The following is a 26900-nucleotide window of genomic DNA, read 5'->3' as shown; positions in this document are numbered from 1 at the left end:
CGAAAGTAAATTAAAATATCTAAATAATTCCCTAAAAGCCTGGGCATAGTCAGAGATATACAAGGAGACGATGTTCCGCGACATCTGAAGATGATGGGGTAAGATACCAGAGTAGATTGGAGCTTACATATGTTAGCTGACTATTGCTCGAGTATCAAACTAGACAACCTACAGAATTATAGGTTATTAGCGTAAATTTGGACCCTCAAACTCGCACTTTATTCGTCATGTAGAAGCAATATCAGTTTAAATCAACCAAATAAAGCAGTTCAAATGTTTATTTGAAGTCTAATATAAATAAACATTTGAACTGCTTTATTTGGTTGATTTAAACTGATATTGCTTCTACATGACGAATAAAGTGCGAGTTTGAGGGTCCAAATTTACGCTAATAGCCTATAATTCTGTAGGTTGTCTAGTTTGATACTCGAGCAATAGTCAGCTAACATATGTAAGCTCCAATCTACTCTGGTATCTTACCCCATCATCTTCAGATGTCGCGGAACATCGTCTCCTTGTATATCTCTGACTATGCCCAGGCTTTTAGGGAATTATTTAGATATTTTAGCTTTTCCGAATGTCTGCTGTCCGACATAAACATATGGCATGTGACACATGTGTATCTGGGTTACATGTGCAATCTTATTGTCTGACCACTATGGAAAACACAATATTTCAAAGCTGACGCATATGATGCAATCGTGCTCGTGATATTGCAATAATTCAATGTTTCTGTATTACTCTCAATGTTTCTGTATTATACACGAAAAGTAACTGAGTGTGCAATTGTTACTGCACCTAAGACTTTGCCATTTTGAAGAATAGCACACTTTAGGATCTTTTTTGAGCTACCTATAGGCATTCGCCATTCACTTGTAAACTTGTAAACTTGTAAATCGGGATTCCTAACTCCTCCAGTAATCCATGGTAACGGTATCACGCCAGTGCCAGTATCACCGCAATACACAGAGCTACCGGCAGTAGGCCTACGAAGAAAAGGCTGTTTCTCCATCTCGCCAAGTAGCCTAATCTTTTCTCACTTCATAAGGATGTTAAAAGTGCCGAATATAATTTTTCCAAGTCTCAAAAGCTTAGGCCTATGTCAGATCAATAACTCGTTTTGATGGACTACTCTACGTTTAGAATCAACTTCGATTTCAGAATCTTCATCATTTAGCCTGCTATCCCTAAGATCTTCATCTTGATCCAAATTATCGAGCATATAGGAGTTTCAGGTTACACTGGATAAGCTGAATGGGGCATTGAACCTATAGCTCATAGTAAATGTCATGTTTATTTTTTTTGCCATATCCTGCAGTTTGCATCAAATATGTGTGTGAAATATCCTCGGATGATTGCATCCTCTAACCAAAAATGGATGAAAACATCGGCCTAGATCGATACCAGTGTCTTTTTCTTACATAATTCAATCGAGCCCCTGACTATATAACTTATTATATTGTAAAATTGTGGGTTTTCATATGATATGGAAAAGTAATATGGCTAAATTCGTGAAAATTTACATATTTCGGGCATATGTCGTAGAGCAAAAATTTGACGTGATAGAAGAAAACCAGTGGCATTTACGGAATCAGCACGCCAAAATTAGCCTAAATCAAGTGCAAAATCAAAGTCAACAAATTTTTCCTTCAAAATTGTTCCCCATAAATCTATTGGACAACAAACGCGAACAGTGGGTCGTACTGCGTATCTTTAAGAGTATTGAATCGACTGTGGGGGGCTGGATCGAATCCTTGTATGCGTCTTCCGCCAGATGCGTTACAATATCCAAGGAAGACCGGGCCGAGATCTGACGAATCACAGACGCCCCGCGAATGCAATCATCACCATGCACCATGGAAAGCGGAATACCAATTACCGTAATGCGTTGTGCAATGATAATAGCAATGACAGTCTGATATTCAATAGCAAAATTGCAGTTGGTAACTCGACATCGACGCAATTCGAGACTATTAAACGACAACAGGATAGATTACAATCTCCATCGTTTTGTGGCAAGCGAGCTAGCACGAACTTCCCATAAATGGACTGAAAGAATCGTGAAGTCTTGTCCAATATACACATTCACACCTGCGTGAACAACAGATAAAGCAGGGATATCTAGAAACCAGATCTAGATATGTAGATATCCCTGAGATAAAGAGAATGACGTAGAAAAAAGACCGAGCGGAAAGAACGTGGCACTGAATCTGACGCGAAACCAAATGCTCGTCACAAACCATCAGTGTTTTCAAATTCGGTGACCGATTAAATACACAGCCCGGGCAACCGCCGGTTTGAGAGATTTGAGCAGGTGGCATCAAAAAGAGCCCAAAGCAGTCCCGACGCTAAAAGGCACGGACGCATGATTAGCGATGGGTCAAGACATGTCACTCAAAGAGCAGGGCGGGGCCACGGTGTGGAAACCAGTGCCACGTACGGAACTAAGCACCATCCTCAACGTTATCAGAATCTCGAAATTAATCACGGCCGTACCCGTGACCAACGTGAATATAGTGAATACTTACCCGCCTCGAATGGAGAGCTATGCAGGCGACATTCTTGCAAAAACCCCTGAAGATCAGCATGCTAGGCGTGACAGATACAATACAATACAGATGAGGTCTACTTCATTCACAAGTGCGCAATTCCAATCCAATAGTTTTCACTTTGGTAGCAGTGTCACCGCGGGACATCAATAAGCCGTGAGATGTTGTCTCATTATCCATTCATTTCGTTTTTCGCTCATGTCTTTTCGCTTTCTTAGGGTCGATTTTGTGAAACAGACAGACAGACAGAAGTTTATTTCCAGATGCAAGAAAGTATTGCAGTGAAATGGTGGGCAGCGATACGACCATATCAGGTAATCAAGTCACTAATCGATGGATAGCCAATAAATGAAACTTTCGGCATTGGTCAATTGGTCATGCCTGCCGACTCGCCAGAGAGATATATATGCCATCTGTTGCGAACTTGCGATTAGGGCGATAGAGTCGGAGTTCCGTTAAATTTTGTCTGGATGGAGTCGGAATTGCGGAATCACTAACTGGCTGGAGTTGGAGTTTGTGAAGATGCGTGACTCCAACTCCGACTGCCTTAAAATCGAACCAATTGTTCTGAAAGGTTACTATAAAAAGTGCCGTTGAAGGTACGGAATATAAGTTATTAAGCTTTTCCCGTAGGCGGTTTTTCATATTTCGGGGGTAATCGCCAGCAACTAGTAGAGAACAGTATATAGGCTTACCATATTTTGGAAATCTAAACAGAGGTCACTTTTTCAGAAATTTGCAACTTGCAAAACCGGAGTAGAATTCTCAAAAACCGGTGAATCTTTCCCACTTTGCGATCGGTTGACTAAAAAAAAAGGTCATCTTTTCCGCTTAGAGCTCAAAATACCGTTTTTCTCTCCACATTGCCAGGTGGATGACTAAAAAAAAGGTCATCATTTCGCTCAGAGCTAAATTCACCGTTTTCTCTCCGTAATACCCGCCGGAGCTTCACTTCTGTGCTAATTTTCGGCATATCACTCGCAATTTGCTCTAAATCTAACCTAAATTTTCAAAAAAGAGGACAAAATCTCAAAAAAGAGGACAAAAGGGCGTCCTCCGAGGACACTTTCAAAAAAGTCAAAAAAGAGGACAAATCCTCTTAAAAGAGGACGTATTGTAAGCCTAATTGTATATCAACAATCGGATCTCAAAATTTGACGTCCTGGCGTGGAATTTCGAATAATCTGGGCGAACAGAGCTCAATGCACAGGGTTGTAACCAAGTCACAAAACTCCGAGTCACAAGTCAATCCCACTTTTATAGTTTTGACTAGAGTCAAATCGAGTCATTTGCAATTCATCACCAACGAGTCAAGTCCGAGTCCAAGTCATCGAGCAGGGGTTCGAGACCGAGTCATGGTATTATGACTCGAGTCCGAGTCCAAGTCATTGTGTTGACTGCTCAGTTTCCAGTTAAAGTCTTGTTAATCCCACTTTTATAACTCTATTTGGTGATATCGAACGGTTCGCATTTATAATATACTAATTTTCCTCACTTTTAGCAGTTTCCGGTCGCATTTTCAAGTACCAGTTTCAATAGACGAAATCTCAATTAATAGGTTGGTTACTTTACTGTTCTTCGAAATAACAATGAAATGTCGGTGTTGGGCGTCTGAGTCTCGAGTCATATGACTTGGTTCGAGTCATGCGCAATGACTCGAGTCCAAGTCGAGTCAATACACAGATTGACTCGAGTCGAGTCGAGTCATTTCCGCATTTTGAGAAAATGACTCGAGTCAAGTCGAGTCATCAGAAAATCGTGACTCGAGTCTGACTCGAGTCGAGTCATGACTCGAGTCATTACAACCCTGTCAATGCACTATCTTCGATACAAGAACTCCTTCATTGGTACAGACTTTGTTGACAGACTGGCAGTATTAATGGCCTTTGCTTGTTCTCAAGATTCAGGGGATGAGTCAATGGTGTGGTTTTCTTTGACCTGCTGTTGTGTGCGGTTGGATTCTTCGGTTTCGTTTCATACAACTACGACGTTGATGCTTGCTGGAATGCTGGTCTCAGTTTGGGGCCCTTCTTCACAACCTCCAGAGTTGTCACAATATGTGTGCAACTGTGCATTGTGCGACGATATTTGAAAAAAAGTTATTCAAATCTCTACCGGCAGCTAGCGGCTACTTCATCATGGTGACGGACAGTGCACTTACAAACTTGCAGTTGCTGTATACCGTGCATTTGTCGTTTTAGTAGCAAGTATTGACGCTTCCTAAATTTATAAAATGAGCACGTCTTGTTGGGCTGCTGGCAATGGTAAATATCCAGGGAGTTACTAGAGAACTTCAGTTGTAAATCACCGCTACCTCTGTATAACCTTCCAAGTTAACTGAGAAAAATATGCCACTACAGTACAGAGGCGTTGAACTGAAGGCATTCATATCACTCATTAGAAGAGAGTACATACCTATGAGTCTTTATTGTTTATTATTTCAACAGTCCGGTACCAGTGTAGCGCATACGACTATAAATATGGGAGATAGTAGCGATGTCGATCAAGTGATTCTTGCAACAGGGAGTTACGATCACACGATCCGCTTATGGCAAGCGCACAGTGGATTATGCTCAAAGACGATGCAACACCCAGACTCTGTATCCTTTGATTATGGAGGTGGTACTCGATGATATCTTGTTTTACATTACGTTTACTCGCTGTGTTGTATATTTTTGGCAATGCAATGGTAGTCTAAGTTCTCTATACAAATGTGTGTTCACGAATTTTCCTCAATGATCATACATGTTTGCTAGCAAGTGAACGCGATGCAAATAACTCCCGATCGAAAGCTTTTGGCTGCTGCTGGATACCAGCATGTGAGGTACGGTACTGATGTTACTCTTCTTAATTCTGCTACTTCGAACAGACATACAGTCATACATAAATGTTCTTCATATTCTAAACTATCAATGCAAGACACCCAGTGATGCGACGTACAAGATACAATGCAATGTAACAAACGCATAGTGATGTTGAAATACTAGTAACCCTAATAATCACAATAAGGAACTGTTCACCAAGACCTTGCGTCAAGCTTAATATTTATAAAGATATAATCCTTGCTATAAAGTAACATACATTACGAGTAAAAAGTCCAATAGGCTACCATATAAATTTACCTCGGCAGAGCCCCCTTCCCATTCCCTCTCTTATGACAGTCCCATACTACTCAGTGTCAGTGGTTCCCTTGAATATCATTTATTAGGTGTTGAGTAGGGCTCTTAAAAAATGACTTTTTTTCTCAAATCGTACTGGCTACTTGATAAAATTGTTAGGTTACCTAATTTAAGCCTACACACAAAATTTGGTTCAATTCCAGCCAGTAACCGCTATGCTACAGGAGAAGAAAGTTTCTATCATTATATATATAAAAATAAATAATAAAAAATTGGAAAATTTTCTGTTCACCCCATGAAAGTGTTAGGCTGTCTGTCTATAGAAACGATCCACACCAAATTTGGTTCAATTCCAACCAGTGGAAGCGGAGTTATTGCCGTCGAAAAATTTTGATTTGAATAAAATAGTATTTACGGTGAGCACAACAATAAATAAAGAATCGGTCACCATAAATACTGTTTTATTCAAATCCAAATTTTTCAACGGCAATAACTCCGCTTCCACTGGTTGGAATTGAACTAAATTTGGTGAGGATCGTTTCTATAGACAGCCTAACACCTTCATGGGGTGAACAGATAATTTTCAAATTTTTTAATATTTATTTTTATATAATAAATAGAAACTTTCTTGTCCTGTAGCAAAGAGGTTACTGGCTGGAATTGTAACAAATTTTGTGTGTAGGCTTAAATTAGGTAACCTAACAATTTTATCAAGTAGCCAGTACGATTTGAGAAAAAAAGTCATTTTTCAAGAGCCATAGTGTTGAGTAGTAATTTGTGCAGTGTTTTGACAGTAGACCATCGGCCTTATTCTTCACGACATTGATGGTGTAGAAGTTCGGATTGAATCCACAGGCAGCAACCGGTCTAGAATGCACAGTTATACTGATATTTCTAAACAAATACATACGGCTTCGGTCGTGGAATTTCACCGAAGAAAATGATTCAAAATCAACAATATTAGTTTGTAGGTGAAATGTAGGCCTATGTATATGATCCACTATGCACGTGACACTCTCGCCCTTGCCACATTAAAAATAAACTGATATTAGAAACTTCATGATGCTGATCAATGTTTATGCTGGGTCAGAATGTATGAAATCCAGTCTGCGCATCCGAACCCAATCGTCTGCTACGATGGCTTGAGCAAAAACGTGACTGCAGTCGGCTTCCAAGAAGATGGCAAGTGGATGTATACGGGGGGAGAGGACCACATGGCAAGGATATGGGATATGAGGTAAATCATTATGTCACATAAATGAATCAGACATGTATTTATTTTCAATATTCTTGCTATGAAAGATGGCAATAGACCTCAGTACCCAAGTCGCCTTCAGTAATACTCGCAATAGCCTACTTTTGAGTTTTCATCTGTTGTATGTTGTAATTACTGCATATCTCACTTAAACTTCATTGAAGACTATGCGAATGTGGTCAGTAACCAAGTACTTGAAAATTTTTAGAGTAGGCCTACCTATTGCACTACTTGAGTAGGTATTTTTTCTATTACTTTCAATTCTACTCAACACTTAGGCCTGTCCCTGTTCCCTGTCCCTCTAAGCTGCGCCATTGCGCAGTGCTGACACAGTCTCTGCGCACAGAAAATCTACGCTGCGCACAAAAATCCGAAGTGATGACCTTTTTTTTAGTCGTTAGGTACTGTTGTCCAAGGGACCGCGCAGTGAGTTGGTGAGTGCGCGCAAACTCGTCAAAAATTAGAGGAAACATTGCACAACAGTTAGCTAAGCAATCTACTTACTTTTATATTTTGGATCACAAAATACTTTTACAATGTGATTACATCACTTGAGTGAAATTACCTGGCAAAATAGCTCCTGTATCACAATAACTGAATATATGTTCATAGATTTTATTTGGTATAGGGCTATTAGTGATTTTGTGTAGTCGCAATTAGATTATCTCTGCAACTACAAAAGTAGCCATCTCCAATGAACTGCTATGTATGTGACCCAGCCGATCCAGGACCCAGTGTTGGTATGACTCGAGCCAACTTTTTTGGATGACTTGACTGGAGTCACTTTGCAAGAATGACTTGACTTGAATTGACATAAAACACTGACTCTGCCTTTCGAAAATGATTATTGACTTGTGACTCTAAGCAAAATTTTCGAGACAATTTCAAGTCATCAAGAAATCAGTGTCGACTATCACGCTGATAAGACCTGTGTGAGCAACCAGTCGTTCAACGATTGCCCAGCCCCCCCCCCCCCCCACCAATGACTCGAGTCCCCTTGAAAAATCCAGTCTAGCAGTCGTGATTTTAGTTATTTTTTGTGACAAACTATGAAGACAACAGATTTCGAGTCATTCTTTTTTGTGCCTTGAAGTCAACTTTTATCAAAAGACGCCTACCAAGTCTGTGCCAGCAGAAGGAGTTGTCTGCGCCAGATAGACTCGTATTCCATGCTGGTGACGTCATATTTTGTGATAGAGTTGTTGTTATTTTGTATTGTTTCCAATTCTCTACTAGTTGCTAACTACTCCTGATCTGTGTCAGCCAAAAATATTCGAGTTCATTTCAATATGAATATACTAATCAATACTATCATGTGACATCATGCAAATTGCTAGTATTTTTTTACCACTGATGGCCGGTACTGATAATTCTGTATAGGTGGAGATAATAAAGTTAGATGATCCCGTAGTATGCCAATCGTGCGATTGAAAACCCCTAATCTGGACGCGTTTGAAGCGGAGATCATAAAGTTAGCTGATCCATAAGAATGCTAATTGCGTGATTAAAAACTGCGCGATGTTAATCCCGAGGTTGTAATCAAGTGGTGCGTGCGATGATATTTGTTGCATCATATAGCTCAGTGGCGAAAACGCGTAATTGCCTGTCAGTTTTCAGTTTGCTGGATGAAACGGCGGGCTGCTGATAGAATATATTGGTAGAATTCTCGTTTTCTTGGTGGCTAAGACTGAGTTTATGCGCTACGATCAACCGGGATGTCTTGATCCTGGTTTGTTAAATCCTGAAGACCGCGATAATCAACTTTATCGATCATCAAACTTCATTATATCCGCCCTCGAAGAGTCTCGGCGAGAATTGGTCAGGCTCTAATTATAACACGTACACGTTGTCTACTTCAAATGATGATCATACACCGGTATTTGTTTTGAGCAGAAAAATTCTGAAATATTTGCAGATCGAGAAACATGCAGTGCAACAGAATGTTCCAAGTGAATGCTCCGATCAATTCGATATGTCTCCATCCGAACCAGACCGAGATGATCGTGGCGGATCAGAATGGTTGCATCAACGTATGGGACTTGCGGTCCGACAAGACAGAGCAACTGGTGGGCGCTGTGAATTATTGCACACTAATTACCCGCGTTTACCGTTGAGGCCAATTCTCGGCTATTTGCCGATCACTTGCGAAGACGCCCTTTGAGTTAACTTTAAAGTTGTTAGACCCAAGTTGTCTATCCATTTCAATTAAGAATTTGTAACAGGCACAGTGGTTCTGGCAGCAAGTATCTGTGCGTGCACTACAATGGTGGCGAACGTTGCCTGGAAGTTAACTGTAATTTCAAGTCAAACATGATGGTAAAATGAAAGGCTTCTGCTCATTGCCTCTATTTTCAATTGTTTTGTGCATGTGCAACTGCAAATCATGTCACAGAAAAAGTATGGCCTGTTTCTACCAAAGTTACCATCAAAATGGTGGAAAATGCACTTAAAACATTTTCAACCTCAAAAGATACACAATATAGATATGCCGTCGGTATCCTGAGCTGGGACTGATCTCAAAACCACCGGGGCGGGATCACTCTGTATCTCTTGACCAAATTGATATCATCTCTTGAAATTTCGAAAGAATAATAAACTGTTACGGTTAGAAAATTGTCGATATTTTTTACCTCTATTAGCCGATACTGATATCTTTTTCAAAATGTGGTATCGACTCGATATTATCGGCAGACCGTTATTCTCGATCGGGGTCTAATTACTACTGTTACGGATAATGTAAGTTCTTGAGTTTTGCATGAGTACCGATACTTCAGAAATAGGTCCTGAAACCCTCTTATATCTGTTCGAATAAACACGTTGAAAAGTGAGCAAATGATTAAATTATGAAGGCGAGGCCTTCGATATCACCCAACAGCTTCGCAGAAGTGAGTTGAACCCAGGGTTGTAATGACTCGATTCGAGTCGGTCTCGAGTCAAGATTTTTTGGTGACTCGACTTGACTCGAGTCGTTTTTTCAAATGCGTAAAATGACTAGACTCGATTCAATTCATGTATAGACTCGATTCAATTCATGTATTGACTCGACTTGTACTCGAGTCATTGTGCAAGACGGACATTTCATTGTTACTTCGAAGAATAGTGAAGTCGCCACATGATTGGTATTTCGTCTATCAGTCCTGATTCTTGGAAATTAAGGCCAGAAACTGTTAGGACTGAGGAAAATTACGGTATTATGAATGCGAGTCATTCGATATCACTCGAGCAGAGTTAGAAAAAGTGGGGATGAACCAGATTGAACTCAAAACTGAACAGTGTACAGGTACACAATGACTTGGGCTCTGACTCTATTCACAACACCATGACTCGGACTCGACCCTCTCCTCACTGAGTGGGACTCGGACGTGACTCGGTAATGAATTGAAAATGACTCGAATTGACTCGAGTCAAAACTATAAAATTGAGATTGACTTGGTTACAACCCTGGTTGAACCTGACTTGAACTCAATAATGAACAGTGAACTCTATGACTCAGTCTCGACCCGTTGCTCCCTGACTCGGATTTGACTCGATGGTGAATGGAAAATGACTTGACTTGAATTGAGTCAAACCTGCGAAAGTAGAATTGACTTAGGACTGCATCGTGACATGGTTTCAACCCCAAGTTTCAATACTATTGATTCTTAGATACCGGAGGTCAACGTGAGCATCAACTGTGTTGATATCGATCCCGATGCCAGCTACCTGGCGGCGGTCAACACCAAAGGTACTTGCTTTGTGTGGAGCATATCGATGGGCAAGACATTGGAAAGCATCATGCAGTTGCATCCTAGGAAGAAACTTGACGCGCATTCCAAGTATGGGCTCAAGTGCAGGTTCAGTCCGGATTCAGTGTGAGTACACCCGTTTCAGGATACAATGCGGTGATATTAAGTTATTTAGTGAGTGATTTAAAACCGTGATTTGTGTTCTACCTCACGATGGCTGGCTCTAGTATTGCTGAGGATGGAGGAAGATGTGTTGACTGCAGAATGAAGCTCCATTTGTAGGTGGTCAAAATTATCACTAAGGATGCTAATGTTCAACTAGAACAGTGGTTCTCAAACATTTTTAGATGATAGTGAAAATTTTCGCGCCCCCCTTATCGTCATATCGAAAATAACAACAACAAAAAAGGATGTTTCTAATCCCAACACATAGTTTGATGGCATGGAAGGTTGTGGCTAGGGCAAGCTTTTGTTGCACTAAAATCGCGAGAAAGTTGCATTTAATTTTGACAAAAGTTGCAGTACATACATTTGTTAAGCAAATCAAAGAGAATAGAACCATACTAGAAATAGTTTATAGCATCTTTTTGAAACACTCCTTTACATTTTTATGCAATATTCGATAAAAGTTTTAGTAAAAATTGGCATGAAAAATAGTGAAAAGTTGCAAAATGTTGCACTGTAAATCCCTCGAAACAGCTTAAAACATCATAGTGGTACATAGATTCTGGGTATCTAGGAAGCTGTCGGGAGCTGTAAAAAAAGTTGCAAAATTTTCAAAAACTTGCCCTAGTTATGACCATTAAGAGACCTCTCAAATATGAAATCCGAAATATACACTGGGCAATAATTACGAGCTGGATGTAAGTCGTGCCGAGCGCAATAATTTTTCAGTTGAATATTTTCTCAAAAATAATCAGGTGCAATGGTAGGACGTAGCACATAAATATATATCAAAATAGTCTCGGAATCACTACCACAAACTATTTTCTATAAATACGCACTTGAGTGCACAAGCCGTACGATTTGCCTAAAACAGTATGCCCCTAGATTTATTAGAACATGTGCATGACGCCGGGAGAAAAAGTCTCCCTTGAATCATCCCTTGAAGATTGAATTAGAACAGGCGAAGGCCATGAATTCTGCCATTGGCAGACATTTGTTGGATAATTCTGATTGTGTGAAAAATTATCGAGACGACAGGTTTTGTGTCTTCCGGAGAGGCCGTCGCACTCTCATCTAAATACGCAAACCTGGGTTATGCAGAAGGACAGAACAGAAGGAGTTCATGTACCATCTAAAACTAGTACACTGGGCTTGAACGATCTCTTTGCTGTGATTATTCGAAATTTCATGCCGGTGACGTTATATTTGTTGATACGATTGTTGATATACAACAGTGGTTCCCAACGTGGGCGATATCGCCCCCCTGGGGGCGATTTAGCGGTCTAGGGGGGCGAAAATAACGAAGGGGGCGATAGGGGGGCGAAAACAGACGAAGGGGGCGATAGGGGGCGATGGCGCGTTAAAACGGCTATATTGGAGTCAGGCCGTAACTGCCGCACCCCTAACCACCAATTGGGGGGCAGAACTCGAAGGGGGCTCAAAATCATTTCGTGAATTAACATAAATTACATATAGATTAATTTTTAGAAATTCATGCAACTTTTTCAAAAAAATCTTGCGCTTTACGCGATTTAATATTATCATGTGTCTTGATTTTGGGGTACCCTTCCCCCAATAAAAATACGAATGATTTATGGAAATGAAGACTTCCGCGTCGGTCATTACTGCGCTACGACGCACCAATACATATGAAGTTATAGGCCATGTAACATGCGACTCCGAGAAGTGTGCCAGAACAATCAGCAGCGAGAAGACCTTGGCCGAAAAGGAATGCCCTTGTGATAACCGAAAATTTCGATATGTATACATATATGTTTAATTGTCCATAGGCGCTTCAATGGTTTGCGTCGAATGTTCCTGTCCTGACCACTAAAGAAATACCAATTTGAAACAATGTGCGTCTTATAGTTTGGTACGTTCTGGCGATATCCATATCTTTTGACATAGCAGATATAGGAGGTCACCAAATAGCAGAATGTAACGCAGTCAATATAACAACGGGTCCGCCCGAAGATGTTTAATTATTATTTAGGGTTCCTACCTTTTCCAACACACCACACTAAGCTCTACCGGTAAACCAGATTACGTGAGCAGAGAGAGGATAACAAATTGATACCAATATATATGCAATTTGATCCCGACCATACTGACCGATTCAAGCATGAATTATATAAATGTGTCAGGAGTAATCGTCAGCAACTAATAGAGTATTGATCTACTCAGCAATGTTCTTTCCATTTCGGGTTCATTTCAATATGAATATACTATTCAATTGAATATATTGTGCTATACTATTACTAATAGTTTTTGCCCGTCTTGGAAATCACTACCTATACTTCTTGCATTTCTGCAGGATTTTATGGCAATATTATCGTTTCATTTGCATACACACTTGCTTACAAATTCATACTGACACCACCCATGTGTGGTATGCTTGTGTGTGTACATGTGAAAATTATGACAACAGAACCTATATCTCCCTTTTCCCCTGGACCTACTCGCTGCAATTTCAACAAACACCTGCAATCATTCATTACCGTGAACTTTTATTTGCTGACAACTTTCACTAATAATCGGAGCCGATACAAGCCGCTACATATCCAAAAAGGGTTGACGAAATACTAACGGAAGCAGTGAAAACGCAATCCGCCACACGCTCTGTCATGGTAACATCCTCGCGTGGCGCACGCGAGCGGTACAGTACGGCGTCACAGTGATGATACGTGAAGGAATATAGCATGGCCACAGGCAATTAAACATGTTCTACACACTTTCGCTTGGTAGAGATTTACCATCTGAATACAAGGCTTGAGATGACTAGGTCGCGAGGCGATTACAATCACACGCAAATGACATTTGTCGTTACCATGTCATAATGTTACCGCGCTTGACATTATGTCAAGTATAATCCTCGTTCGAGTTGTCATCTTGCGAGCGCGCAAGTCACTGTAAAGTTCTCCAAAGGGCTTGTCCGCTTGAAGTTACGTCTGGTGTCTTTCAGCTTTGCTAGCTCATTGCTTGAGACCTTTTCGAGGTCACCTGTGGGATTTTGATTTCTTTCCTTCGCCCGACTTCTGCTTAAACTGTGCGGCCAACCACTGCAGGCCGTCTTGCAGCCCTTGCCCTGTCACGGCGCATGTGGATTGCAAGTACCACTGTCTCGCTGTTAGAGTGTGGAGGTTTAGTTTGCTTCTTATTTCTTCGGCCCGCATCGCGTTGGGTAGGTCCTGTTGGAAGTAATAGGCGATTGTAAGCTCTGGTAGTGCTATTTGTGGCGGATTGCTTGATTTTGATGATAAAAACCAGAGAATCAGGAGACGACAGCGTCTAGAACAGCTATTGCTAATAGGTAATAACCCCAATCACGCCAATACCTCTCTACAACCAAATACTCCAATAAGATTATGTGTAAGGGCGATTTTTTTTACCTAAAAACATAAGGTTTTGATCTAAAAAACTAAATTTTGACATCACGTATGCTAATTAGGTGTTTTTGCGCATAATGTTAAAATTGTACTACTTATCTTCATTTCCGGTTGGAATTGTCTGTCCTTACGCAGTAGTTTGGCATGAAAACACGTTTTTGTCTTGAAAACTGACAAATTTTTACATGAAAAAAATTGTATTTAACGTAATCTGACCCTATGAAGAATTCCAGTAGTTACATCACGTATTATGGTAGAAATAATTTAATTTGTTGTAGTACAACGAAAGATACTTTCCTACATTCTCGGGTAGAAAGTGTCTGTCCTTACTAAGTAGCTTGCCAAGAATCAAGAAAGAAGGTTCGACAGCAGCAGTTGTTGGCTGACAACACCGAAGTTGTGCGTACGCTGCTGGTGACACTCCGTGTTGCTTGATTCCGAATATGCTATCTACATCACAATTTTTCATCATGCGCTTCTTGATAAAAGAACCATGCAATGCCCACGCAGTCTTGCTTCAGTTAGCATATTGCGCTACGTTGACTAATGACCATAACACCATGTCAACCTATTTGTTTCATTTGACCGTTTATGATTCATAAGGAGCAAACAATGGACCGTCTACAACGGTAGGCCTATAAAGCAGGCTACAAGCTGTAAAATATCAAATGATGAGTTGAGTTCAACAACAGTGCAAAATCTACCATACAAACGAAATGCAGAGGTCAAAAATTTCTTGATCTTTCAAACAATTTTGACCTAACGCTACAATTTTGAAGCTTTGACATGTCAAAAAAATCGTCCTAGTAGTAACTCATCGGCGGTTCTCGCCATCTTCTTCGTACCTCGTATCACCTCGAGGTTCTATAATTTTGGTGCGCGCCAAAGAATTAACGAGAAACTAAACTTTGCTCCAAATTTATATAGGATTATTAACACGGACGGATTATAAGATAACTCGGTCCGGAAATCTCGAACCAAATATGGTTCACAAGTTGTTCCGCTATTAACAACACGCACTAACAGGGCAAAGTTTAGGTGATGGTTGCCATTGTTTCTTCTCCACAAGCTGATCAGGGTGGGGTGTGGAACGTGCAACTGAATCGAATGATGCATACAGTATTCAACTAATATGCATTCGATGAAGATATATCTCAGATTAGATTGGAATACGTGATCGATTTGTGGAAACATTAATTTTACTTCAAAAGCAATGCATTTACTGCGTGTCACCTGTAATGACTTCGTCTACCACTGATCTAGAAACTACACTAGCTTTGGCTTTCTATTAATCGGATTATCCCGGATTGTTATTAATCTAGATCGGTGCTTGTCAACCTCTTGAGCCCGCGGGCCGGTGAACTTCCAGAAATCAAAATCGACCCGGAATGTAATTACGAAAAAAGTACGCGACTCAAAACAAAGAATCGGAACTCCGGTTTAATGAGAAATGCCCCGCGGTCTTTTTGATGTTACGCTTGTAATGCGTGGTTCTGTTGAAGTTCTGCAAGGCGAAGTCATGTGAAATCCACCAGCTCGGTTTAAACTGTTGAAATGGGACTTCGCTGTGTGCTAGATTGTATTATACTGCCAAATATCGTCACTAAAAGTCACTTATCTTTCACATATTACTGGTCTTAAACTAGATGTAGTCGACTTTTATACAATTTGATACAAGACTTGCAGCATTATGATGTAGGATTAGGTGAAAGTATACCATCAACTCTGTATTACGTCAGAATGCGCTCAAAATCGGTTTAAAATTTGGTGTTTCATTTCTTTTGTCAATAAACAAGCCTTCAACCTCATACAGTTTGCAATTGAGAATAAACTTGAAATGTCGACGCAGACCCGTCCACGGATCGGCGGTTGGGAAACATCGCTGATAATGGTTTGGCGCGTTTCAAATATTTCTTGAAAGAAGAAAATGTGAATGATGTTTTCTATATGTTTGGGTGATGGAATTATGTTGGGCGTTCGTTTGAGGCTAAACGGCAGTTTCAATTACTGGGTGTGATGTTTCAGTGGGTATGGGCAGCAACGATGCACCTCGTCACCATTAAAAAAAAAAATTGGTGTTCCGAAAAAAGAATCCATTTCTAATCAGACCCAAGTACACGTCATATCCTATCAGAAGTTAATGGAACTTACAAATATCAAATACGGTCTTGTACTAAGAAGGAATGAGATTTTCACATCAATACTTTTCGTTACCTGTTTGTTGGCGAGAATGAGCAGGACGCAATTTTTCAGTTCGTCCTCGTCCACTAAACTGTAAAGTTCCTCTCTTGCTTCGTCGATTCTCTCCCGATCGTTGCTATCTATCACGAATATGATCCCTGCAATAAACGGAAAAAATAAGTACACAATCAGGGCCGGAATTAATATGTAAATATACGCTAGAAAACGACAAAAGTTGTAACAATCTCCGCTCAGGCCGACGTCACTAAAGCATGACTGCATGAGTATTCGATTGCGAGACGAGTCTTCGAGCATCACTACCCAGTACCCATAGCATAGATAGTAACAACGACGTGTATAGCTGGATATGTACCTTTCATACGATCGCAATGAAAATAATATCGGGTAAACTAATCAAAATAAACACACATATTGTGAGCCATAACCATGACATGCGATCCGTGATGATACTGCAGGTTGATCTCACACTTAGATACCGTGGGCAATGAACATTAGGGCTCTTCAAAAATGACTTTTTTTTCTCAGATCGTACTGGCTACTTGATAAAATTGTTAGGTTACCTAATTTGAGCCTACACACAAAATTTGGTTCAATTCCAGCCAGTAACCGCTTTGCTACAGGAGAAAAAAGTTTCTATTTATTATATCAAAATAAATAATAAAAAATTTGAAAATTTTCTGTTCACCCCATAAAAGTGTTAGGCTGTCTATAGAAACGACTCTCACCAAATTTGGTTCAATTCCAACCAGTGGAAGCGGAGTTTTGCCGTCGAAAAATTTTGATTTGAATAAAATAGTATTTACGGTGAGCACAACTATAATAAATAAACAAAGAATCGGTCACCGTAAATACTATTTTGTTCAAATCCATATTTTTCGACGGCAATAACTCCACTTCCACTGGTTGGAATTGATCCAAATTTGGTGAGCATCGTTTCTATAGGCAGCCTAACACTTTCATGGGGTGAACAGAAAATTTTCAAATTTTTTATTATTTATTTTTATATAATAAATAGAAACTTTCTTCTCCTGTAGCAAAGCGGTTACTGGCTGGAATTGCACCAAATTTGGTGTGTAGGCTTAAACTAGGTAACCTAACAATTTTATCAAGTAGCCAGCACGATTTGAGAAAAAAAGTCATTTTTGAAGAGCCATAATGAACATGCACACACAATGGGTCTTGAACATGCGCAGCACCAAGCCACATGCTTTGAATGCTTGATATGTGTTCAAGCAAATCGAAGTTTTTAGACATCCGTGGTGGAAAAAATTTCTTTCCCCAGAGGCTGTGGTGCCTGGTCACCGGCATGGGCAGGGCGTGGAAGGCGCTTTTGTTCTCGAATTTCGAATTCCATGACGTCTTTTTGACTTCATGTGATGCCGTGATCGAAACGGTCACTTTAGCAGTTCCCGGGAAATTCCACGATGCCAGGCCGAGTCGGTGTCGCCATTTCGAGAGACTTTATGACATAGTCCTTTCACAGAGCGCATGCGCCGAGAAGGAAGTAATTTTACGTTGCTAGAAATCCCGCGAAGTAATTCCACGGTTGAGCTAATATAATCGTGTTACCCTCCCACGCCAGCAATACACACCACACTCTTTATACCGGAATGTATATTTCATAAGTAACGCAGCGCCGGACTAAGAAAATAATTACGGCTGTGATCTCATATAAATCTTTGCAGCGATTACGATGATTCGGTTATGACAGAATAGCGAAAGTGTTATTCATTCGCACCACACTCGGATCGGCGATTGAACGAACGGATTGTGCAGGACATGACAACATGAGTATCTTTCCATTGTGCGATTGTCTGCGTTATTATCTGACACGAGCCTATGTGATCTTCGTAGCAAGCGCATCAAACAAAATCCGGTTCGTCGAATCGGCTGTTCTACCTGTCTGTTATCATGTGACACGCTAAAGAGTTTTGCTGAGTATCTGATGACATATCGTCCATGTCGACATTGTTGCGCGCAAACCAACAATCACAAAACCGCCAGCGTACCGTACCTTGTACGTTGTAAAAGTAGTGTCGCCACAATGGTCGTATCTTGTCCTGACCGCCTATGTCCCACACTGTGAAAGTGATGTTTTTGTACTCCACGGTTTCCACGTTGAAGCCTGTAAGATATGAGCTGTTAAATGAAATTTATACCAAATGCAGCTAATAGATTACCCACAATGCATGTTGCACAGTCTGAGGGTGTATTAGTTTTATCGCAAGCTAATAAAGTAACAGCCCTAATCACATTAAGATACCCCCTAGCGGCCTATTGTGATTAGAGTTATCACCTATTAGCTGATTGGAGTATATGGTTGTATTAAGATCTTAGTCTGCTTGGGGTTTTTACCTATTACTTTGCAATAATCTAATAGACACGCTTAAACTTCATTTTGTGAGATATTTGGTGTTGGAGGGCTCAAGTCCTGGCTGGACTCACGATATCGTACATATGCTTGCATTTCCACGTTACTCACCGATTGTCGGTATAGTCCGGACGATTTTGCCCATCTTCAAGTTGTACAGTATCGTCGTTTTGCCGGCGCAGTCCAGCCCGACCATCAATATGCGTATTTCTTTGCTTGAAAATAGCTTTTTCAATATCCCGGTCTTCGTGGGTTCTTTGTCGCTGGCCGGGCTGTTTCCCATGGTCGCGGGGAATAAATAGAACTGCCTATGAAGAGATTCTATGGACGAGAATCTGAAGCAAATGTATATATTTTTATTGACAGTGTGATAAGCTGCAAAACCTTGTGAATTCTGTGAAGAATTAAGCGCCATATAGTCTCTTCCTGCGGTTCTCGACCTTTTCAGCTCGAGGGCCGATAAAATTTGTAATTTCATACCGAATTTCACGGATCGGCGAACTTTCAAAGATTAAAATCAACTCGTAATGTAATTAAGACAAAGTACGCAACCCAGAGCGCAGAATCGGAACGGGAAATTTCCTGCTGTGTTTTAGATATTACAGCCGTTATGCGCGACTCTGTTAAAGTTCGGCAAGGCTAAGTACTGATTCTCGATTTTCAACGTTGGGTTCCTTCTGAAAGAAACGCGACTTCCCTGGTTGCTAGATTCTATTGTACTGTCCAGTATCGCTAAGTGTACAGCCGAATTTGATCGTATTTTCTATAAAAGATCTTCATAGCTTTCACATATTGCCAGCCTGAAACGAGTTGTAGGCTACTTTTAAGACAGTACAACTTACCACATTACGATGTAGGATTAGTCGAACTTATACCATGAACACAATGTCACGCCAAAAGAGTTGTAAATTACGTTCTAAATTTCTTGAATCAGTTTAAAATTGGTTGCTTAATTTCGCTGATGTATGCACCAGCCTTACATCAAGTTACGTTTTGCAATTGAGAATAAAATCGAGCTGTATTTGGCCAGAAAGTCGAGAACCATTATATTCTGTATTGATGTATTTTACAGTATAAACTTCAGGGTCAAAAGTGTACCACGTAAAAGCGAGTCGCGAAGAATATTCTTTCACTACTGCAATCACACTGACACCAATGTCAATGGCGGCACATCTTATCAGCTGTCCAAAGCTTTACACCCGCCATGTACCCAACGCCTTTGACTAGGCGATAACATGTTGCTACATGGAACATACTGATCGCCTGATGTTTGCAGTGCGGAAACATCACACTATACCAACAACTAGAAATTATTTAGCTTTTTTGAATGAGATTAGAATTTTTATTATAGCTACACAGTTATTTCCAAATTAAATTCGAATTCGAATTACCGAATTCGTGAAAACTTGGACATTGAACGAAGTTTAGTTTATACCAGATCAAAGTTCAGTGTTATAAGCATGGGAACAGCAAACGTCTGTACAGTAAGCTTGTCGCACTATACAGCTCTGTAACATTTCCATGGAAACAAGAAATTCGTTCTCATGAACATGTCTCGTTCGCACTATGCAGTTTTCATGGAGATTTTTTGGAAAACCACAGATTAGATTAGAATTAAAATTAGAGCATAGAAACATTTCACATGTTAGATTACTATTAGATAACCGCCATTTCGCTCTAATCTAGAATTATCTAGATGTACAGGTCTGCCCTCTGCATCTCTTCTCACTTGAGATGACCTCCTATCTTCACTGCCTTACCACCATATCAGGCGGATATCGGCCTTGTACAGTCACACATCATAGTCAGTCAGACGCACTCAACAACGTTTCCACCGATTGAAAAGTCACGCTAACCTATACATGTCGATTGCCGGTGAGTCGCGTTTTCGGAGGCGTCTAAAGCGCGATTCGCGTTTCTACAATTGCAATACGCATATCCTGCGTGACGTTACACCGCGTAAGCGTCCAGCGTTTTGAATGCGTACTGACACATCTGAATCGACAGTATTCCGCTCTGTGCTTTCGGTTTTGAGTTTACGCCGAAAGGCATCTACGCGTCGATCTAATACTTGGACACTGGATAATTCTAGCTGTGTAATTCGACTAATGACGGCGAAATGATATGTTTCTTTGCTCTAATTCTGATCTATTTTGTGACATGTTTCTATTCTCTAATTTTACTTCTGATTCAATTTCTGGTTTCCTGAAAATGCCAAAGGAAAACTGAATAATGCGAAACGAGCCAAGTATAAGTCGTGTAGCTATAATTATAATTCTAGTCTAATTCCGAATAAATTGTGTAGCTATAATTCTAATTCTAGTCTAATTCGGAATAACTAATGTAGCTATAATTATAATTCAAGTCTATTTTGGAAACAAACTGTAGCTATAATTCTAATTCTAATCAAGACAAGATGTAATAGCGCAATGGTGCAGCGTCCGGCTTCTTGGTCGGTAGGTCGTTGATTCGATCCCTGGCCAGGTCAGACCAAAGACCTGATTAGTAACACTGGTATCCACGACTTCCCCGCTTTGCGCTCCTGCATTGAGATAGCATGGATGGGTGGTGCAAGACTTAAAAAACCGTACAAGGCTATGTCTGCACCTTCCTTGTCCAGCGGCATATGCACATCATGCACTCATGGTATGCATATGCACAGATCGTGTGTATGTGTATCATGAGCCGGTGTATATACCGCAAAAACATCGAGGACAAAAATAAACTATGTCCTTTCCTTGATCTATTTTCGAAAAAACTGCAGCTATAATTGTAATTCTGGTATAATTTGAAGGACCTGAAAGTTTTCTTGTTGCTCAATTCTGACTGAGAGGCATCTACGCGTCGGTAGTGGTAGATATGATCGCAAAGGCGGAATTGATATCTGTGGTTATATCTGGGCCACTGCTTCACGCATTGTCCTCGTCCCCTCGTCAATGAAAAGAATGCTCTCACGGACCGCGTGAAGTGTGATATGTAATGGGCTATTGTCGAAGTTTGACTGATCTCTGCGAGAGTTTATGAAGCCGCGAAATTCATAAATAGGCCTGTTGGTAAATTGATATGGCGGATATTGAGTTAAAGCTCTAGCTATACATGCTGTGTGATATTCAATGATGGTGGAAATATGTTACGTACTTGCGTCCTTGTGGTGAACTGTGATAAGTGATAACTTATCTTAGTTATAGTTATGGCCCACGGTGAACGAAAAGTAACTGACCAATCAAACTTAACAACGCCTATCACACATTAATGCAAACTCCCTCAGCCACACTGGTAAAAACTACTGGATTTTCAAAATGCGCTACTAGAACTAGAACCGGGACTACGAACTTTCCAAAATCTGCAACTAGAACTAGAACTACTCACTTTTGAAAATTCGCAATTAGAACTAGAGCTATTCACTTTTCAAAATCCGCAATTAGAACTAGAACCACTCGCTTTTCAAAATCCGCTACTAGAACTAGAACTACTGAAAAAATAGCAGTTAGTTTACCGTAAACCAGCTATATTGGTAGTTTGTGCAATGTACAAATTTGCCTTCTGCGACTGTAATGAGTAGGCAATTTTCGGATGCATTTCGATCATTCTAAACTCGTTAATCCGCGCGGGTGATTCTACCGATGTGAGACGCCGTAAATTCGGTTGTATTATCGTTCTGACAGCACCTGCGCGCGGCATGAAAACGCAGTGTGTAGTTTAGTTGGCGATAACCACAACCGCACAGCATACAGCCACAGATTGTCTTTTGTGCTGTTTCTGCAACATCAGGTATTTTCGAAACTTAGATAATGTAAACAAAAACACTATTCAGGTACGCTGTCGTTCCCGTATCAAGTGCTACGCCTACAGTCAATTGATGGCTGTCGACTACGTTTTGTGACTTGATAACGACAAGTGAATAGTCGAATTCAGTGGGGAATACGCTTGAAAACGCGACCTCTTGCAAATTAAAATGTGAAAACATTGAAACCTCGATCGGTCGTTTCACGGCATTCAAAATACGCAGAACAAATCTACGTGCGAGTGGAAATGACTTTACAGTGACGTCGTAATCAACCCACAGCATTGCCACCAAGGGCGATGAAATAGGTCTGGTCGAAAAGGCGCATAAAATTTTCCGAATCATCCATACCCGTGTGACTTGAATAGTATATTCAGATTCGGCTCGCACTCGTCAGCGGTAATCGTCAGCAACTGGTAGAGAATATTGTATATCAATATTGTATATCAAAAATCATATTATGACGATCACCAGCGGTATGACATCATAATCAGCGATACGCCGCGCGCAATACCCGGTTTGGATTTGCATCGGCCCTACTCCGACACCCAAAAAGTCTGAGAATTTGTTATTCTGACTACACAATACATTCTGACTACACAATACATTATTTTGCGTATATCTGTCACGCTTGAATTTTGCCTCTGACCAAACTCCGGGTAGTATGTTGGGGGGCGACTAAAAACGTTTAGCTTATCAAAATTTCATTAGCATTAGAATCATATCTACAGTTTTTCCACGCTGGATTAGAATTACTGAATTCGCAGAAACTTATAGTGGGAATCGCATTTCTAATCCGTTAACAGAGCCTTGGTGGACGCACCGGAGCTCCAATTCTTTGGCTACCGGCGCGTGGGAACGGAACCTGACACATGTCGGGCTGATTCTCCTGTGCTGGACTCCTCGCTGCTAAATTGCATACCGGCTACGCCTGTGGCCAACTCCAATACCGTGACTCGGCGAAACAGCCAGCCGCCTTCAGATAGTTACGAATCTGACTGCCCGTTAAATTTCTAGCGCACCGGTACTATGGAATATCTTGAGGCGTTCACATAGGCTGTTATTATAATGAAATTTATGATCGAACGATAGGAATAAGGAGACAGGAGTACAGAACCTTACAGTACATATTCATATTTATTCCCGAAGCTTGTTGATCTGACACTCATCAGGAGTTGCCGTCAGCTGTAATGCGATCATTCAAACCGGTGCGAATAAGGTTGCGCCGTTCAAGATCCGACACATCTTGAACAGTATAATCTGAGACAAATGCGGTGGTCTATCATTAAATGATTCTTTGCTCTATAATTTTTGAAATGTTTCCACGCTCCAATTTTAATTCTAATCTTTTTTTTTTGTTTCCATGAAAATGCTACAGGAAAACCGTATAGTGCGAAACGAGCCAAGCTTGCTGTACAGACATTTGTCGTTCTGATGCTTGTGCGAACGAATTCTGATTCGATACGAACTAAACCTAGTTTTCGGCAATCTAGTAATTCTAATTCGGAAAACCGTGTAGCTATAATTGTAATTCTAGTCTTATTTAGAAATAACTGCGTAACTGTAATTGCAATTCTATGAAAGCTCAAGTTTTTCTAGTGCCAACGTCCAAGTCAGTGACACAACACCTGTCTCACGACACTAGAACTGGTATCTCTGTCATCTCATGCACGTTGCTCGATGATATGTTTTCATTCGCCTGCTCGTTCGTTTCCCGGGGCTAAATCAATATTACGGTCATTGCCAAGCGAGAGATTACTTCGCGATATCTATCGCAATGAATGTGTAGACCCGTTGTCTGCGAGACTCCAGATTCAGGCGCGGAACGCAGCAGAAAACGCTGTAGCGTTCCAGTTGACTGCGCACGCAAAATATCTTATTGCTGGGCAGGCGCGCCAATGAATTGGATCGAGGTCGCTAATAGGGCGTCGTAAAATATACCTTGAGTGATTAGCCGCTCCTGGAGTATTGTTAGTAGCGTTTCGCATCGCTTGCCGTCTGTTGTGACTAATTGTGAGCGACCTGACTTACGCGCGACGTATTGAATGTGAATCTTCTCTCGGGAGCCAGCCGTTTGTGTTGAAGCTATGTTGTGGATGTTGTTTTTATCTCCCTGCTGATGTAATCTAATCAAGTACGACATTGTACTCACAACAGAGGTCATGGTACTTTCTCCGAGTACTCCATTAGGTTTTGCATACTTAATTTTTACTACATCCACTTTTTTTAGGCAAATCTACTTACATACTTACCGTACCAGTGTCCACAATGAGCATTAAGTTCTTTTCTGTTGTCCCCTTTACAGTATTATCCAGTTTTTTTTAAATTGCATCGCATTGTATGATTTGTATCACATTATGCATTGTGTGTATGTAGCGTTAAAATAATAGAACTGCCAATTCTGCAATTATTATAGGTCCACTGTTTAGAAATATTCTCAAGTTTAATTTCTAATCAATCAGTGGTGTAACGTAGGCAATTTTCTCGAAACCGAATTCTTTTCCAGGCTGCTCGCGACAACATCCGCAGATCAGTCGGTGAAAATCTGGCAGACTTCCACCTTTGAGCCACTGTCCACTTTGAAGTTGAACAGCACAGATCCGGCAGACCCGCCGCACGGTTGGATGTGGGACTGCGCTTTCTCGGCGGACTCCCAGTACATTGTGACAGGTACACACTAACAGTTTCGACAAGGGGGCCTGGAGTGTGTTTTACATAAATAGGTCAAGGTACCTCTGTAGTCTTTGTGCCATACAGACAGTATTTTATAACATGAATTCGAAATGTAAGCTGTCCACAAAGTTGTCTAAATGCTGCAAAAATCCTCACCATCTTAACCCGATGAAGGGCTTTAGGAGTGTTTTCATCGATCATTTCGCGTTAGTTGGAAGGTGCATCCTGCAATTTGAAAGTGGCCACCTCCGATTAACTGCTAAACATAAGTGACCAAACTGGGTAAACTATTTACTTAATCACATCTCCTTTGCTACTATTTGAACTTGAAGCAGTTTTTGCATGTCTTGAAAATTTGAGCAGCGACTCTGACTAAATGTACCACCTCTGCCTATTAGCTGTTGGCAAAATAGAACTAATTAATGTCCACTAAGTATGCGAAATACATCGATGGTTTTAAAGAAGTGAACGCAATTCCGCCCTACGAGCTGTGTCTCAAACTGGATGGGTGGAAAGGTCTTCAGTGATAAAAATAGCCACAGTGATAAAAATAGCCACAAGAAAATCCTTAGGAAAATCTTCACTTTTGCCTAACTTTCCCCCATTGCAATACAGCATCATCAGACTGCATGGCGCGTTTATGGAACATAGAGCAAGGCGTCGTCAAACGCGAATACACAGGACACAGCAAGGCGGTTGTGGCGTTAGCATTCAATGACACGATCCTGTGAATATTACGTTGCACACGGGGAAGCGTGCTGTTGATGGGATGATATGATCATTGATTCTGCGGCAAATAGCTTCTGGTAACGCGCCTCCAGGATGGCGAATGGAAGCGGCTGCAGACAGCGCCGCAGCGACATCAGAATGACATAGTCGCGACCTATCTATCATGGTGTACGATAAAGGTCTGTGCATCCTGCTACTTGATACAATTTCTGTGAAGTCATATTTGGTAATACGATTGTGGATATTCAATGTTCTTTCCGACTCTCAACCAGTTACTGACAATTACCACTGACGAGTGTCAGCAGAAAATATTACTGTTTATTTCAATATGAGTGTATATTATTAAATTGTGATGATGTATATCATTTATCGACTTTTCGCGTGGCGTCGGAGTGCATGGCGGTAAATAATGCAGGTGTGTGCGAAAGACTACTCGTTCTGATGAGATGATGGACAACAGTACATGGTGCACAAAAAAGTGGTTTGAGCTGACAACCAAGAAAAATGTGGCAGTAATTTGAAATACACATCTTTAGCATTTTCTTCATAAAGCATTTGAGCTCAAATCAATGACGTCTGTAAGAGTGATAACTTACCAGAGTCACCACCAGAGTTTGCCGTATACCAGCATTTCAAAGCAGACGAATAGGCTGGACAAAATGATTCAAGTACTCGCCATTGCAAGTTAATTTATCAACGAGAATGGAGGTTCCAGTGCCATTTTGCCACTGTGGAGGCCTTGAAACCTTGATTGGCCTATCGCAGAATACGAAACATATTGTACATGAAGTCACGAACGTTACTGGAAATAACACATTTACGAAGTCATGATCATCCCACAACATTGTCACGAAGTGCAACGAAATCCGTATGGTCGAAAAAATACCATACATGAAGTCACGAACGTTACTGGAAATAACACATTTACGAAGTCATGATCAT

At 40.8% G+C, this 26900-nt stretch overlaps 4 protein-coding genes across 4 annotated transcripts in view; 1 reads left to right on the top strand and 3 right to left on the bottom strand.

Moving 5' to 3' along the window:
* The window catches only part of LOC145457413 (kielin/chordin-like protein), a 298320-nt gene extending 284154 nt beyond the window's left edge, over positions 1 to 14166 (bottom strand). Inside the window, exon 1 of the mRNA XM_080335631.1 lies at positions 14149 to 14166. The gene's annotated coding sequence lies outside the window, so the exon portion shown is untranslated. The remainder of the gene's footprint in view (positions 1 to 14148) is intronic.
* LOC145457416 (threonylcarbamoyladenosine tRNA methylthiotransferase-like) overlaps positions 1 to 26900 on the bottom strand; it is a 264970-nt gene that overhangs the window by 220599 nt on the left and 17471 nt on the right. The gene's annotated exons all lie outside the window — the stretch shown is intronic.
* LOC145457430 (target of rapamycin complex subunit lst8-like) lies at positions 4796 to 26390 on the top strand. The gene is made up of 7 exons (XM_080335655.1): positions 4796 to 5149; positions 5306 to 5373; positions 6759 to 6905; positions 8839 to 8989; positions 10569 to 10774; positions 25063 to 25226; positions 25845 to 26390. The coding sequence occupies exons 1-7, from the start codon at positions 4898 to 4900 to the stop codon at positions 25958 to 25960; spliced, it is 1104 nt and encodes a 367-aa protein (XP_080191781.1). The 5' UTR covers positions 4796 to 4897; the 3' UTR covers positions 25961 to 26390.
* On the bottom strand, positions 13304 to 21025 carry LOC145457440 (uncharacterized). The gene is made up of 4 exons (XM_080335665.1): positions 18884 to 21025; positions 18416 to 18526; positions 16414 to 16538; positions 13304 to 14001 (listed from the first exon to the last, which is right to left on the bottom strand). The coding sequence occupies exons 1-4, from the start codon at positions 19248 to 19250 to the stop codon at positions 13810 to 13812; spliced, it is 795 nt and encodes a 264-aa protein (XP_080191791.1). The 5' UTR covers positions 19251 to 21025; the 3' UTR covers positions 13304 to 13809.

Source organism: Botryllus schlosseri, chromosome 15, assembly GCF_051294905.1.
Source record: "Botryllus schlosseri isolate E-star chromosome 15, Bs_hap1, whole genome shotgun sequence".
NCBI lineage: Eukaryota > Metazoa > Chordata > Ascidiacea > Stolidobranchia > Styelidae > Botryllus > Botryllus schlosseri.
This window is presented reverse-complemented; position numbering and strand designations above follow the sequence as displayed.

Excerpts from the sequence above, each read along its gene's own strand:
- LOC145457430 (XM_080335655.1), top strand. The coding sequence starts at position 4,898 with ATGCCACTACAGTACAGAGGCGTTGAACTGAAGGCATTCATATCACTC. Across the intron at positions 5,374-6,758 it reads GCTGGATACCAGCATGTGAG|AATGTATGAAATCCAGTCTG; the intron begins GTACGGTACTGA and ends ATGCTGGGTCAG. Across the intron at positions 25,227-25,844 it reads CTCCCAGTACATTGTGACAG|CATCATCAGACTGCATGGCG; the intron begins GTACACACTAAC and ends ATTGCAATACAG.
- LOC145457440 (XM_080335665.1), bottom strand. The coding sequence starts at position 19,250 with ATGAAATTACAAATTTTATCGGCCCTCGAGCTGAAAAGGTCGAGAACC. Across the intron at positions 16,539-18,415 it reads CTACTTTTACAACGTACAAG|GGATCATATTCGTGATAGAT; the intron begins GTACGGTACGCT and ends CGTTTATTGCAG. Across the intron at positions 14,002-16,413 it reads TCATTCTCGCCAACAAACAG|GACCTACCCAACGCGATGCG; the intron begins GTAACGAAAAGT and ends TACTTCCAACAG.